Genomic DNA, 14,060 nt, shown 5'->3' on the forward strand with positions numbered 1-14,060 from the left:
TATATATATATATATGTATATATTTCTAAGGAGGTGGGGATCCAACAAAATCATCAATTCCAGTGCGATGCAACGCAACGATAACTACAGTAGATTAAATATGCCATTAATTATACACTACAACTAGAATCATCAATTTTTTTTCCAGGGCTATCCAGTCCCTAGACCTCAATTTGAGGATCGTTTTGCTCTTGGGAAGTATTACTATTAAAGACTAAATACAAAACTACCAGAAAATACTAAATACAATACTGATTGCTTTTGTTCCTGCACCCTGGTCGGGGCCCTTTCCCCTTTATTCCAGGTTAGACTCACTTCAGTCTGCATTAGTGTCTCCAAAACTTAAACCATGCCACCACCTATTTCAACATCATTGCTATCTACATCATAATCGTCGTTATCGTCCTCGACACCACCATCATCGTCATCCGTATCATCATCATCGTCAACATCACCATTATCACCGACATCGCCATCATCTCCGTCCCAGTTACCATCCTCTCATCATAATCATCCCCTCATCATCTTTCACAAAAAACCTGGATCGTCCTTGAATCTTAGTTCTCTATAGGTAGGCCTATGTCTTTATCACCTGGTAGATCTGTTCATTGAGGTTTACCTTCAGTACATAGACTGTCTGCCATAAAAATTGACTAACATTAAAGTTTAATCGGTATAAGGCCTAGCGTTTAACGTTTAATAATTCAAATGATTGTACAAAGCACAACTCATCTAGATTGTTACAAATAATTCATTGCTTCACTCTGAATTTGGCAAATTAAAATTGTACCATCACTAAGTTTATTGAAGCTCTACGGTATTCATTAATTTGTAAGACTAATTCCAAATATAATGCATCGAATATTGCATCCTGTGTATTAATAAAATTTAAATGCATATTGTTAATATTTCATACCCTGCACGTGTGTAAATATAAACAGTCAATGTTATTCATTATTTTATGTATTCGTGTTCCTTGGAATTTATTTATTCATAAATAAGAAACTCAATTCATTTATTTTTAGCACTGACTAGAAATTAAATTTTTATCAATTTATCATTTTCGCAATAGACGAATACAAATTGTCTTATTCACGTAAGCTAGATACGCCTCTTTATAGGGTGCCATATTTTCAAAAAATGGTTAAGCGCCCCCACCCTCCATCCCTCGCTCTCCCTATAATGATCGGACCACTAGCAAAATTCTTCCGGCGGCTATGTGATTGTATATGCCACTTAAAACTGTTTTTATTATCTCACTTATTCATTTGGCGTAATTCTGCCATAATTGACAACATTGATTGCTATGAAAATGATGTTGAACAAGGTTTGGCCTATTTCTCATATTTTTTTCGGTGGGTTTGTGTTCTGTGGCATCAAAAGTACAAACCCTGTGTTAAAATACTATTTAAAGAATATTTAAATAATGGTAGTTCGCATGGTATTTCATTGCGTCCAAGTGTTAGATCCTGTGATAGTTTAAAACAAATGCATGAAATTTAAAAATAATCTCCATGATCCATGGGCATGAACTCCGTATACCGCATACATATATAGAATAAGGTGGATACTTATGGAAGATACAACAGGCTGTCTCTTATACACATCTTACTTTTAATTACAATTTCAATATGCTCAATCATCTTTTAATACTACAAATGTAATCATGACATGTAGTATCCAGGGGGTGGGGGTTGTTGTGGTTCGGGAGAACCCCCCTTTTGTAGCAAACCCCCTCTTTTCTGAGGAAACCCCCTCTTTAAATTTCCCAAATAAGTCATCCAACCCAACTAATGCACTGCAGACCCACCCAGACACAGACATTTTCAAACATATCTGCTTTTATAGCATTATTTAGACCCATAAAGCACAAAAATCCTCTTGCTTTGGGGGTTTCGCCGACCTCACCCGGGGCTTCGACTGTGGACCTCACGCCCAGAACCCCCCTCCCCTTGGAAGATCCTGGCTACGGGCCTGAGTATACTTGCATATCAGTAACCAGGCAACTAACAGAGCGGATTAGACACCTCATACAATAACATAATAGGCCTACTCAAACTGTGCATACATGTGTTGCTATGATATTACCTGTCTGCGTGACTTAAGTAGGGTCACTGGGGTGAAATGTCACAAGATAAGTGAAAAGTTCTACACTACTGATATAATAGCTTGATAAATCACAGATAAATGTACAATAAAATCCCCGATTTGATAATGAAGGTTATCAATAGGTGGTAACTAATTACATTGCAAAATATCAGTTCCTTCATTGTTTGGATTCATTGATTTCAAACTGCTACAAACGGCTCAGAGATCAAACTTCAAGTTTCAATATTCGAATCACATGATTAAAACGTTAGTCACACACTAATAAACACATTTGTTTCTATCGCTACCACATTTGTTTCTATCGCTATATATTTTTTAACATTTTTTTACTCAAATAGCGAATGATCATCCATAGCACAATATGTGGAAATGTTTTTTCCACATGACTTAAACACACATTGTATATATACATACATATACATACTTATATACTCCATTATTTAGATTCTCAGTGTGGTGTTTGGTCTTCTACTTTTTGTAGAGTCCCATACTAGTTTGAGGTTTGGTATATGCTTCTTTACTTCTCCTCCATTGGCTGTTAATTTTAAAAAACTTCAAAATATAATAAAAAAGAATAAATATTTTCAATATAATCTTTTAATACGTATACATTTGGATTTAAATCATGGTGGTTAGGAGCGGTACTATTCGTAACCGAATGACATCATAATTTTCTATTGACTTTCTGTGTAATTTTCACTGATCGTTTCGACCAATCAGGTTGTTTCACCAATACATATATCAAACAATTTCGACTGACGACTGCTCATTCGTGCAACAAGCTTTCCGCAATCATTAAGTTGAGGAAACCGAGTCGACTGAATTCAAGTTTATTTATTGTCTTGTGTTTTCTTTTTATCTCCTAGAACAGAATCCTGAAAAAAATAAATCATGGTAAGTTGTAACATATAGTTTGTTTACTATCTTAAATTAGGTATGCTTTCCCGATTTGATAACTGTTGATACTTTTGAAAGTCATGTTAATACTATTTAATTCGGGGTCGAGTATCCACAAGTTACAGAAATGATACAAAGATATGCTTCTGCCTGTTTGTAACTTCTACTAAAACTTTAAGCATCAAGACACCAAACTTGGATTGCCATTGTAAAATTTTGTGGCGTATTTGAGTAGGTGTGACGGGTAACGTTGTTGTTCGCCTACTACTTAGATACACATGGTGATGTCACAAAAAAGGAGATATTTTTAAGTCGGAGAATATGCATTACATTAATTTATTCATCCAAGTTAGTTAAGCAACTTGGAAAGTTTGTTAGGCCAATAAGAATGACAAACACCCCATCTCATCCCCGTCGGTGAGAACTACCCCCTGAAACCTGCTAGGAGAAAAAAAAAGCGTCACAGGCAAACTTATGATGGTGCAGTGCGTATGAGTATGACACGCTATTATCCTCACAAGGTTACTCATCTCTGGCTAGTCAGTCTCTTCCGAAGGAGTCTTCATTACATTAGACCTAAATATGAATAATCTATTCGTCTATAATATAGCATTCTAGGAAATTTAGAAACAACGCGCAAATGAAACAAAAGTTGTCGGCACAAAAAATTATCATCATGGTGAAATCTCAAGTACTAACGCAAGGAGGGGAATCGTCATATATGATGATAACATCACGTTCAGTTAATTATTAAAGGCCTATAATGGAGGTAATGGATATCTTATGCACATGGCGTTAGTTCCTCTTTGAGGGTAATTAAAAATCAATGAAGCACTTATTTTCCCACAGAGACAAAATGAAAATATACCTAGGTATCGTTTGATTTGTTTTGATTTATCCAAAAATCTATTACCACTTGTACGTGTTTTATTTTATATATATAGTAGTCTAATAATAATAATAATAATAATAATAATAATAATAATAATAATAATAATAATAATAATAATAAATAATAAAAAGCCTAGTAGTAGTAAACAAAGGTCCGTATTCAAAAGTTATCTTGTTAGTAGATCCTTAAATTTTCGGGTGTACACAGCGTCGTCACTATAGAAACAGCGTGAAACAATTCACGGAAATACGTAGGCTTATGTATAATTTCAGTATCAGGGTTACGTCTACAGCGCATCAACATGAATACACACATTTTAGGTCTTGCGACCATGCCCAAATAAAATCGGGTGTTTAAACAAGTATATATTTACACAGTGATATCAGTTCATACCTTCGTATTTAAATATGTTTGCTTTAAATTAAACAATTGAAACTGTTACCAAGCTAAGTATTCTTATAATTGATAAATTCGTGATAGGGGATTGTTACAACAACTGATACGGTACAAGCACAATTCAAAATAGTGTCGGTATTTACAAAAGATAATTTCGTCGCGGGGAAATCACTATTATCAATAGATGAACAAAAAGAATGGCAGTTTATTAAAGATAAAATGAATTTAAATAATGATTATCTGCTAACCAACACTGCGGCCTATAATATTCTAATCTATATCATCATGGTTCGTGCAGACATGTTTCATCTATGAAACACGATGAAACTTTTCCCAAATAATGCTGCGCAAGGCTAATGCTGTAATAAACTGTTTTATATGCATATAGGCATAATATATCATTCTACATATAGAAAGTCTGCACCCCTCTTCAATACCCACGCGCCTCAAAATGGAAATTTAGCCGAGTAACAAATATTACACTAAACTGAAGTAAAAAAAATCACATCATTCCATTAGATAGGCCTATCAGCTCTTCATTTTTTTATCGCTTCTCCCAGCTCCAGTGTTACCTTTCCTCTCTCCATGTTATACCACTTCCCATGTTAATACCCCTCCCCATGTTAATACCCCGATACGTTACTGAATATAGTTGCCGCTAGGATGCACAAAATCAACATATGGCTTTTTAAATTATTCAAGATTAAATATTTTCATGCAGTAAGTATTTTTTTTCTAAACCAGCGTGAATGCATCTCTCTTCATGTCGGACAAGCTGGTGTCCAGATGGGCAATGCCTGTTGGGAGTTGTACTGCTTGGAGCACGGTATTCAGCCTGACGGACAGATGCCAAGTGACAAGACCATCGGGGGTGGCGACGATTCATTCAACACATTCTTCAGCGAGACTGGTGCTGGCAAGCACGTCCCTCGTGCTGTGTTCGTCGATCTTGAGCCAACCGTGATCGACGAGGTCCGTACTGGTACCTATCGTCAGCTTTTCCATCCAGAGCAGCTGATCACCGGCAAAGAAGATGCCGCCAACAACTACGCCAGAGGACACTACACAGTCGGAAAAGAAATCATAGATCTAGCATTGGACAGAATCCGCAAATTGGTATGTTGATCCTAATGTAATCGGATATTGAAAATTACTTTTTACAGAATCGCCAATAGGCAATATCAATTCGTTATACGTAAAACGAAATCTTGAATAATACAAGTTGGTTTTCTTTCCTATGTTTTTTTTTTTAACTAGGCGGACCTCTGCACTGGCCTCCAGGGCTTCCTGATCTTCCACAGCTTTGGTGGTGGTACTGGATCTGGTTTCACATCACTTTTAATGGAGCGACTGTCAGTGGATTATGGAAAGAAATCCAAGCTGGAGTTCGCCATCTACCCAGCACCACAAGTTGCCACCGCTGTTGTCGAGCCATACAATTCTATTCTAACCACTCACACAACACTCGAGCACTCAGACTGTGCTTTTATGGTCGACAACGAAGCTATCTACGACATCTGTCGAAGAAACCTTGACATCGAAAGACCAACATACACCAACCTGAATCGTCTAATTGGCCAAATTGTGTCTTCCATCACCGCGTCTCTTCGATTCGATGGTGCATTGAACGTAGATTTGACTGAGTTCCAGACCAATTTGGTACCCTACCCACGTATCCACTTTCCTCTCGCCACATATGCTCCCGTAATCTCAGCCGAGAAGGCTTATCATGAGCAGCTTACTGTTTCAGAAATCACTAACTCTTGCTTTGAGCCAGCCAACCAGATGGTGAAGTGTGATCCACGTCATGGTAAATACATGTCTTGCTGCCTGTTGTATCGTGGTGACGTTGTGCCAAAGGATGTCAACGCATCTATTGCTACCATCAAAACCAAGAGAACAATCCAGTTTGTCGACTGGTGTCCAACTGGTTTCAAAATCGGAATCAACTACCAACCTCCAACCGTGGTACCAGGAGGTGATTTAGCCAAGGTACAGCGTGCCGTGTGTATGTTGAGCAACACCACAGCCATCGCCGAGGCATGGGCTCGTCTTGATCACAAATTCGATTTGATGTACGCTAAGCGTGCTTTCGTACATTGGTACGTGGGTGAAGGTATGGAAGAAGGAGAGTTCTCAGAGGCTCGAGAAGATTTAGCAGCCCTGGAAAAGGACTACGAAGAGGTCGGCGTTGATTCTCTTGATGGAGAAGATGAAGAGGAAGAAGGCGAAGAATATTAAGCAACCACAGACTCCTCCTGCAATGCAAAACCACATTTTATGAACAATAATTAAAACTAATATGAAATAAGCTTATACGTTCTTATTGGAGAAAAATATAAATGCATTTGTAAAATCCACCCACCTGCACATACTAGTTATACAGTGTATTCCTTGCATATTTAGAATAAAAGCATTTGAGCTATATTTGTTGGAGTCTTTAACTATATGTACTAAGTATTTGTCTATGTTTTATACTACTCAGCAATTCAATTCAAACATTTTGGCCGCTTGGAAATTACAATGAACATTTCTTCTTACATACTTTAACCATCTTTAACGTACTCTATAAATAAACTACACTCAAACGTACCCATTAATTCAATTAAATTAAATTTATTAGGTCCTTGCGGAAAATACGTTGAGTAAGTTTCATAGCATACATATAAAATATAAATAGAAAAATAAAACTGTATAAAAAAATGTTGTTTTTTTTTAAATGCAATAAAAAAAACACCATATTTAAAATATTGAAGGCCAATTTCATTTAAAACATCATAAATTTAACTGTACAGTATTGTCTTTCCCATATACGTATTTCGGGGTCCACCAAAACGGATCACTCATAGCAAATCGTGACATAAGATACCGTCAAACATAATACAGGCATATTTTATTTTATTTTAAAAACTTATTGAACAATACTTAAATGTTGTACCGTACATGCAACATGAAAACAACAATGTTTTGTGAAATAATAGTTCGATCTGGCTTGAGATATAAATTCATAAGCAACAGCTAAAATGTACAAAAGCTAAAGAGCCAGAAAACCAATAAAAATAATAAGTGCAATTGTGTGTGTGTGTGCGTGTGGGGTGTGTATGTAATAAAAAGAATAAAAACAAGTAACTTGGAGGCGTGAATTTGAACTAGTAAAATTATTGTGATAATTATATTATTTATAAAAGTATATGCAAGTTGTATCTCAAAATTTATTTTAAAAGTGCTTAGTTATGATTGTATTAATTATAAAATTGATCTCAATTGAGCCGTTAACCCAAGGTAAACAAGAAATAAGATAAACTAAATTAAATTTAAAAAAAATAAAAATGATTTAAATTCAGTAGGATGGGATTTTCACTTATCTAAACAAATGAGGTCGTTTGTTTTAATTAATATTATTTTCTTTAAAACCTGAATTTAAACTAAACAATTCTGAAGATCACTACCATATGTCTATATAATCAATTCCGAATATTGATCATTCCATGGACGGATCCAGGATTTTTCGTTAGAGGGCGTGGAGGGGTAGCAAAATTTCAGATGGTTTAAATCAACAATACCAGGGGAGTATGGTTCCCCTCATGATTGGTTGATAAACTAATAATTAGGCCACCTTACTAGGCCTTTATTTCAGTCATAGAAAAAAAAGATGGTTGCTGGTAATATTTTAGGGGGAGAGGCTAAAGACTGAATACGACAAAAAGAATAAAATATAGGCTGAACTACCGATAGTAGTAGTAGTAGTAATAATAATAATAATAATAATAATAATAATAATAATAATAATAATACAGGTTTTAATATAGCACCCTATAATAATCTCTCAAAGTGTTAGTACACACAAAAATGAATAAATAAAAAAAGATAAATTAAGTATTAAAAAGATGCTATTTTAGGCGGTCCTTGCCTTATAAGAGTGCCAAATTTCGGCCTAATAATAACATTTAACCCAGCCCCAAACTGTCGGGGAAAATTAATTAGGCCTACAATATTTTTTCTTTTTTAAGCCAGTTGGCATTAAGAGTGTTTTAGCCATCTAAAAGTAACATAAAACAATATATTTTACTCATTCCCAAACATGGTAGGGCTAATTTGGATGTGGCTGCTGTCAGAGAACGATACACAACCGTTAAGCACTATTATTCGATCTCTCCCCAATGGGCTTGCCAGATATCACCTAGGATGTTTTTCACATGAACCATATTACACTTGGAAATGAACTTGTTGACAAGGACTAGGCCTATATACCGGTAGTATGTGAAAGCTTTTTTTAGCAAAATATATAATGATGATGATGATAATAATAATAATAATAATAATAATAATAATAATTATAATAATAATAATAATAATAATAATAATAATACAGTAATAATAATAATAACATGACAAAAAGGGTAAATAACACGATAAATCAAATCTACAACGCTCGTTGCAACGATGTCTACTACTTACTTTTCTTGGATGAATGATATGTCGTCAATAATGAGGTATTATATATATTCAATAATAGTATGGAACGCCAATTTTCGCATTACCACCATAGTTATATCGTATTATACACTGTGCTTCAGCGGGAACCATTTTAGCACCGATAGAGCAGTGTTTTAGAATAGTGATATCTGTCTATTAATAGTTTTTAAAATTTTTATATATTTGAATACACTCAGTGAACCCATTAACTACAAATTAGGGATACTGTCTATATTTATTGACACTTGTTTATATTTTAATACACTGCTCGTCCACTTGACCCGTTTCGGCACCACTGGAGCACAGTAATAGGGATACCTGTCTATATTTTATAACTTGTTTATATTTCTTTAAAATATGCTATAAAATGAACCAACAACAATAACAGTTAAAATCAAAATAAAATGATTAAAAAAAATAAACTCCTTTTTAAAATCCTCAAATGTTCAATTATTGGAATGTGCATTAAAGCTATGCTTTAATAAAATTGTGTAAACCCCTTGAAATATTGAAAGCAGGACAATATTTCTTAACTGACCACAGATTGACATCAGGCAGTGGGGGATCAGTAGGAGCCCAGGTCTTCTTCGGGGAAGCTCGATCATTATTGTTGGGGAGGGAAAATAAAAAAAAGTGTAGAATTGGTGGCTGGTTTATCTCCAACCAGTAAGGTCTCGATTCGATGTCGAATTATGAAACGCGATAGGCTAGCATCTTAACCTTTGAAGATTACGCTATGCCTAAAATTTGATACAAACACTTAAAATATAATATTAGGTTATAATCATTATTATATAACTTTTGGTACAATTTTAAGTAGTTACGTATCACTTTGCTTTCTTTCGTATTTCTATATCTTATTGCAATATAAACAAAATGTTTTTTTAAACATTATGAAACAATGTTTATAGTAAGTTATTATTCACATCAACAATTTTTGTATTATAAAAGATTTCATATTTATGCAACATATCAAATTTAAATATATAAAACTAATAAGATAAGATTAATTTCAACATAGACGAAGTAATTCTTACTTAAACAATATTATATAACCTAATTATATATAATATCAACTAAGAAATAAGATTAATTTAAATGTGAACATAGTAGTCATTGCAATAATAAGATTTACAATTTTAAATCTTATAATCAATTTATATAGCTATGTGTATAAGTAAGTATTTATTTGGAAATTACACCTTTATATCGGTATCACACACAAAGGTGTTGCATCCACAATGTTCATATTAAAAAGAACAAACAAAAGTAAAAAACAGAGAATTAAACAATTAACAAAAGTTCATATAGAAAAGGCTTACACTAACAAATTTAAGTTTACAATTGAAAAGTATTACTTCAGACAAAGAGAGAGGGGGGTCACCGACCAGGTGACTATAGTGCAGGATTCATTAATATTTACAGTATATATTCACTTATTTATTTATTTGTAAATAAATGAATATATTATAGTATACTGTAGTATACTGTATTCAGCAAATCTTATTTAAATCCGAGGTTGTGGGTACAGTATTTGAAATACTGTAGATACCATGAGAAGATGGATGAAAGGGCTATCTGGGAAGTCGCGAGGAATATGACAAGCTACCTGGGAAGTCGCGAGGAATATGGCAAGACAGCTCTCTCTGTGTATGAAGCAACATATGAACAGGTAAATTAAATAAAACAAGTAAATTATAAATAAGGAATTAATCAATTAACAAAACAATCGAAATACATGATTATACTCTAACACATTTACAGGGCCGGCGGAACGTTTTTCAAAGTGGAGGGGCCCCACTTATAAGCAGGTGCGTAACAGGGGTCTTGGGTGGGGGGAGGGGGCAAAGGTGGGCAAAGGTAATAATTATCCGGTTAGTAATTTATGACTTGGAGTGATACCCCCCCCCCACCATAGAGAAAACAATACGACATAGGGCTTATTTTATTATTAGGCCACACACGTGTGTTTGATAAGCATTTTCATCGTGGTTTTATTTATTACAATTCATAGGCCTGCCCGCCCACTTATGCTATCGTTTGAAATTAGTTATTTATTATAATCATTGTTGCTTTGCATCGCACTAGAATTGTTGATTTTGTGAGCTACGTGTGTGAAAAATCGGTATCAGCTCCTCCCCGTGTCGGACAAGCCTAGAGGTGCATTCTCCCCTACCCCTGCGCCACGATGAGGACGTCAAACTAAAACTATTAATTTTCTGAACCAATCAAATCTATTGTGATGAGACTTCCTAATATTGTGGTCTAAAAGTGCAATGTTGGGCCATTCTAAACTATAAAAAAATCTCTCCCCATGAACCCCACCAGAGAAATTGTCCCGGGCGCCCCGGTTCACTGAACCATCTGAACTACCGATAGTAATAATAATAATAATAATAATAATAATAATAATAATAATAATAATAATAATAATAATAATAATAATAATAATAATAATAATAATAATAATATAGGTTTTAATATAGCACCCTATAATAATCTCTCAAAGTGTTAGTACACACAAAAATGAATAAATAAAAAAGATAAATTAAATATTAAAAAGATGCTATTTTAGGCGGTCCTTGCCTTATAAGCGTGCCAAATTTCGGCCTAATAATAATATTTAACCGAGCCCCAAACTGTCGGGGAAAATTAATTAGGCCTACAATATTTTTTCTTTTTTTAAGCCAGTTGGCATTAAGAGTGTTTTAGCCATCTAAAATTAACACAAAACAATATATTTACTTCATTCCCAAACATGGTAGGGCTAACTTGGATGTGGCTGCTGTCAGAGAACGATACAACCGTTAAGCATTAATCTATTATTCGATCTCTCCCCAATGGGTTTGCCAGATATCACCTAGAATGTTTTTCACATGAACCATATTACACTTGGGAATGAACTTGTTGACAAGGACTAGGCCTATATACCGGTAGTATGTGAAAACTTTTTTTAGCAAAATATATAATAATAATAATAATAATAATAATAATAATAATAATAATAATAATAATAATAATAAAAATAATAATAATAATAATAATAATAATAATAATAATAATATGAGCGACAAAAAGGGTAAATAACACGACAAATCAAATCTACAACGCTCCTTGCAACGATGTCTATTACTTACTTTTCTTGGATGAATGATATGTCATCAATAATGAGGTATATATATTCAATAATAGTATGGAACGCCAATTTTCGCATTACCACCATAGTTATATCGTATTATACACTGTGCTCCAGCGGGAACCATTTTAGCACCGATAGAGCAGTGTTTTAGAATAGTGATATCTGTCTATTAATAGTTTTTAAAATTATATAAATATATAAATATATTTGAATACACTCAGTGGACCCATTAACTATAAATTAGGGATACTGTCTATATTTATTGACACTTGTTTATATTTTAATACACTGCTCGTCCACATGACCCGTTTAGGCACCACTGGAGCACAGTAATAGGGATACCTGTCTATATTTTATAACTTGTTTATATTTCTTTAAAATATGCTATAAAATGAACCAACAACAATAATAGTTAAAATCAAAATAAAATAATTAAAAAAATAAACACCTTTTTAAAATCCTCAAATGTTCAATTATTGGAATGTGCCTTAAAATTGTGTAAACCCCTTGAAATATTGAAAGCAGGACAATATTTCTTAATGGACCACAGATTGACATCATGCAGTGGGGGATCAGTAGGAGCCCAGGTCTTCTTCGGGGAAGCTCGATCATTATTGTTGGGGAGGGAAAAAAAACACAGTGTAGAATTGGTGGCTGGTTTATCTCCAACCTCTCGATTAGATGTCGAATTCTGAAACGCGATAGGCTAGCATCTTGACCTCTGAAGATTACGCTATGCCTAAAATTTGCTACAAACACTTAAAATATAATAATGAGTTAAGTTATAATCATTATTATATAACTTTTGGTACAATTTTAAGTAGTTTCGTATCACTTTGCTTTCTTTCTTATTTCTATATCTTATTGCAACATTAACAAAGTGTTTTTTAAACATGATTCTGTACAATGTTTATAGTAAGTTATTATTCACTTTAACAATTTTTGCATTATAAAAGATTTCATATTTATGCAACATATCAAATTTAAATGTATAAAACTAATAAAATAAGATTAATTTCAACATAGGCTAGACGAAGTAATTCTTACTTAAACAATATAATATAACCTAATTATATATAATATCAACTAAGAAATAAGATTAATTTAAATGTGAACATAGTAGTCATTGCAATAATAAGATTTACAATTTTAAATCTTATAATCAATTTATATAGCTATGTGTATAAGTAAGTAAGTATTTATTTGGAAATTACACCTTTATATCGGTATCACACACAAAGGTGTTGCATCCACAATGTTCATATTAAAAAGAACAAACAAAAGTAAAAAACAGAGAATTAAACAATTAACAAAAGTTCATATAGAAAAGGCTTACACTAACAAATTTAAGTTTACAATTGAAAAGTATTACTTCAGACAAAGAGAGAGAGGGGGGTCACCGACCAGGTGACTATAGTGCAGGATTCATTAATATTTACAGTATATATTCACTTATTTATTTATTTGTAAATAAATGAATATATTATAGTATACTGTAGTATACTGTATTCAGCAAATCTTATTTAAATCCGAGGTTGTGGGTACAGTATTTGAAATACTGTAGATACCATGAGAAGATGGATGAAAGGGCTATCTGGGAAGTCGCGAGGAATATGACAAGCTACCTGGGAAGTCGCGAGGAATATGGCAAGACAGCTCTCTCTGTGTATGAAGCAACATATGAACAGGTAAATTAAATAAAACAAGTAAATTATAAATAAGGAATTAATCAATTAACAAAACAATCGAAATACATGATTATACCCTAACACATTTACAGGGCCGGCGGAACGTTTTTCAAAGTGGGGGGGCCCCACTTATAAGCAGGCGCGTAACAGGGGTCTTGGGTCGGTGGGGGGGGGGGGCGGCAAATGTAATAATTTTCCCGGTTAGTAATTTATGACTTGGTGTGATACCTCCCCCCACCCACCCCCTATAGAAAACAATACGACATAGGGCTTATTTTATTATTAATATAGGCCACACAAGTGTGTTTGAAACTAAATATAAGCATTTTCATCGTGGTTTTTTTATTACAATCATAGGCCTATTCTTTCACCATCATAACACATTGAGGCCCTTCTTGAAGAACTTAAAAGTAATTAAGTTCTTCAAAATTCAAGGTTTTCCACTCTGGAAAACGGTCAGGTA

General features: G+C 33.8%; 1 protein-coding gene across 1 annotated transcript in view; it reads left to right on the plus strand.

Moving 5' to 3' along the window:
* The window catches only part of LOC117113636 (tubulin alpha-3 chain-like), a 10,811-nt gene extending 4,081 nt beyond the window's left edge, over window positions 1-6,730 (plus strand). Inside the window, exons 4-5 of the mRNA XM_033257042.1 lie at window positions 5,039-5,410; window positions 5,552-6,730. Of these exons, the coding sequence (XP_033112933.1) occupies window positions 5,039-5,410; window positions 5,552-6,535 (1,356 nt within the window). The 3' untranslated portion in view covers window positions 6,536-6,730. The remainder of the gene's footprint in view (window positions 1-5,038; window positions 5,411-5,551) is intronic.
* The last annotated feature ends 7,330 nt before the right edge of the window (window positions 6,731-14,060 follow it).

The sequence above is a fragment of the Anneissia japonica genome, unplaced genomic scaffold (assembly GCF_011630105.1).
Source record: "Anneissia japonica isolate Jap-2015-1 unplaced genomic scaffold, ASM1163010v1 scaffold287748_len1686314_cov196, whole genome shotgun sequence".
In the NCBI taxonomy this organism is placed as follows: Eukaryota; Metazoa; Echinodermata; class Crinoidea; order Comatulida; family Comatulidae; genus Anneissia; species Anneissia japonica.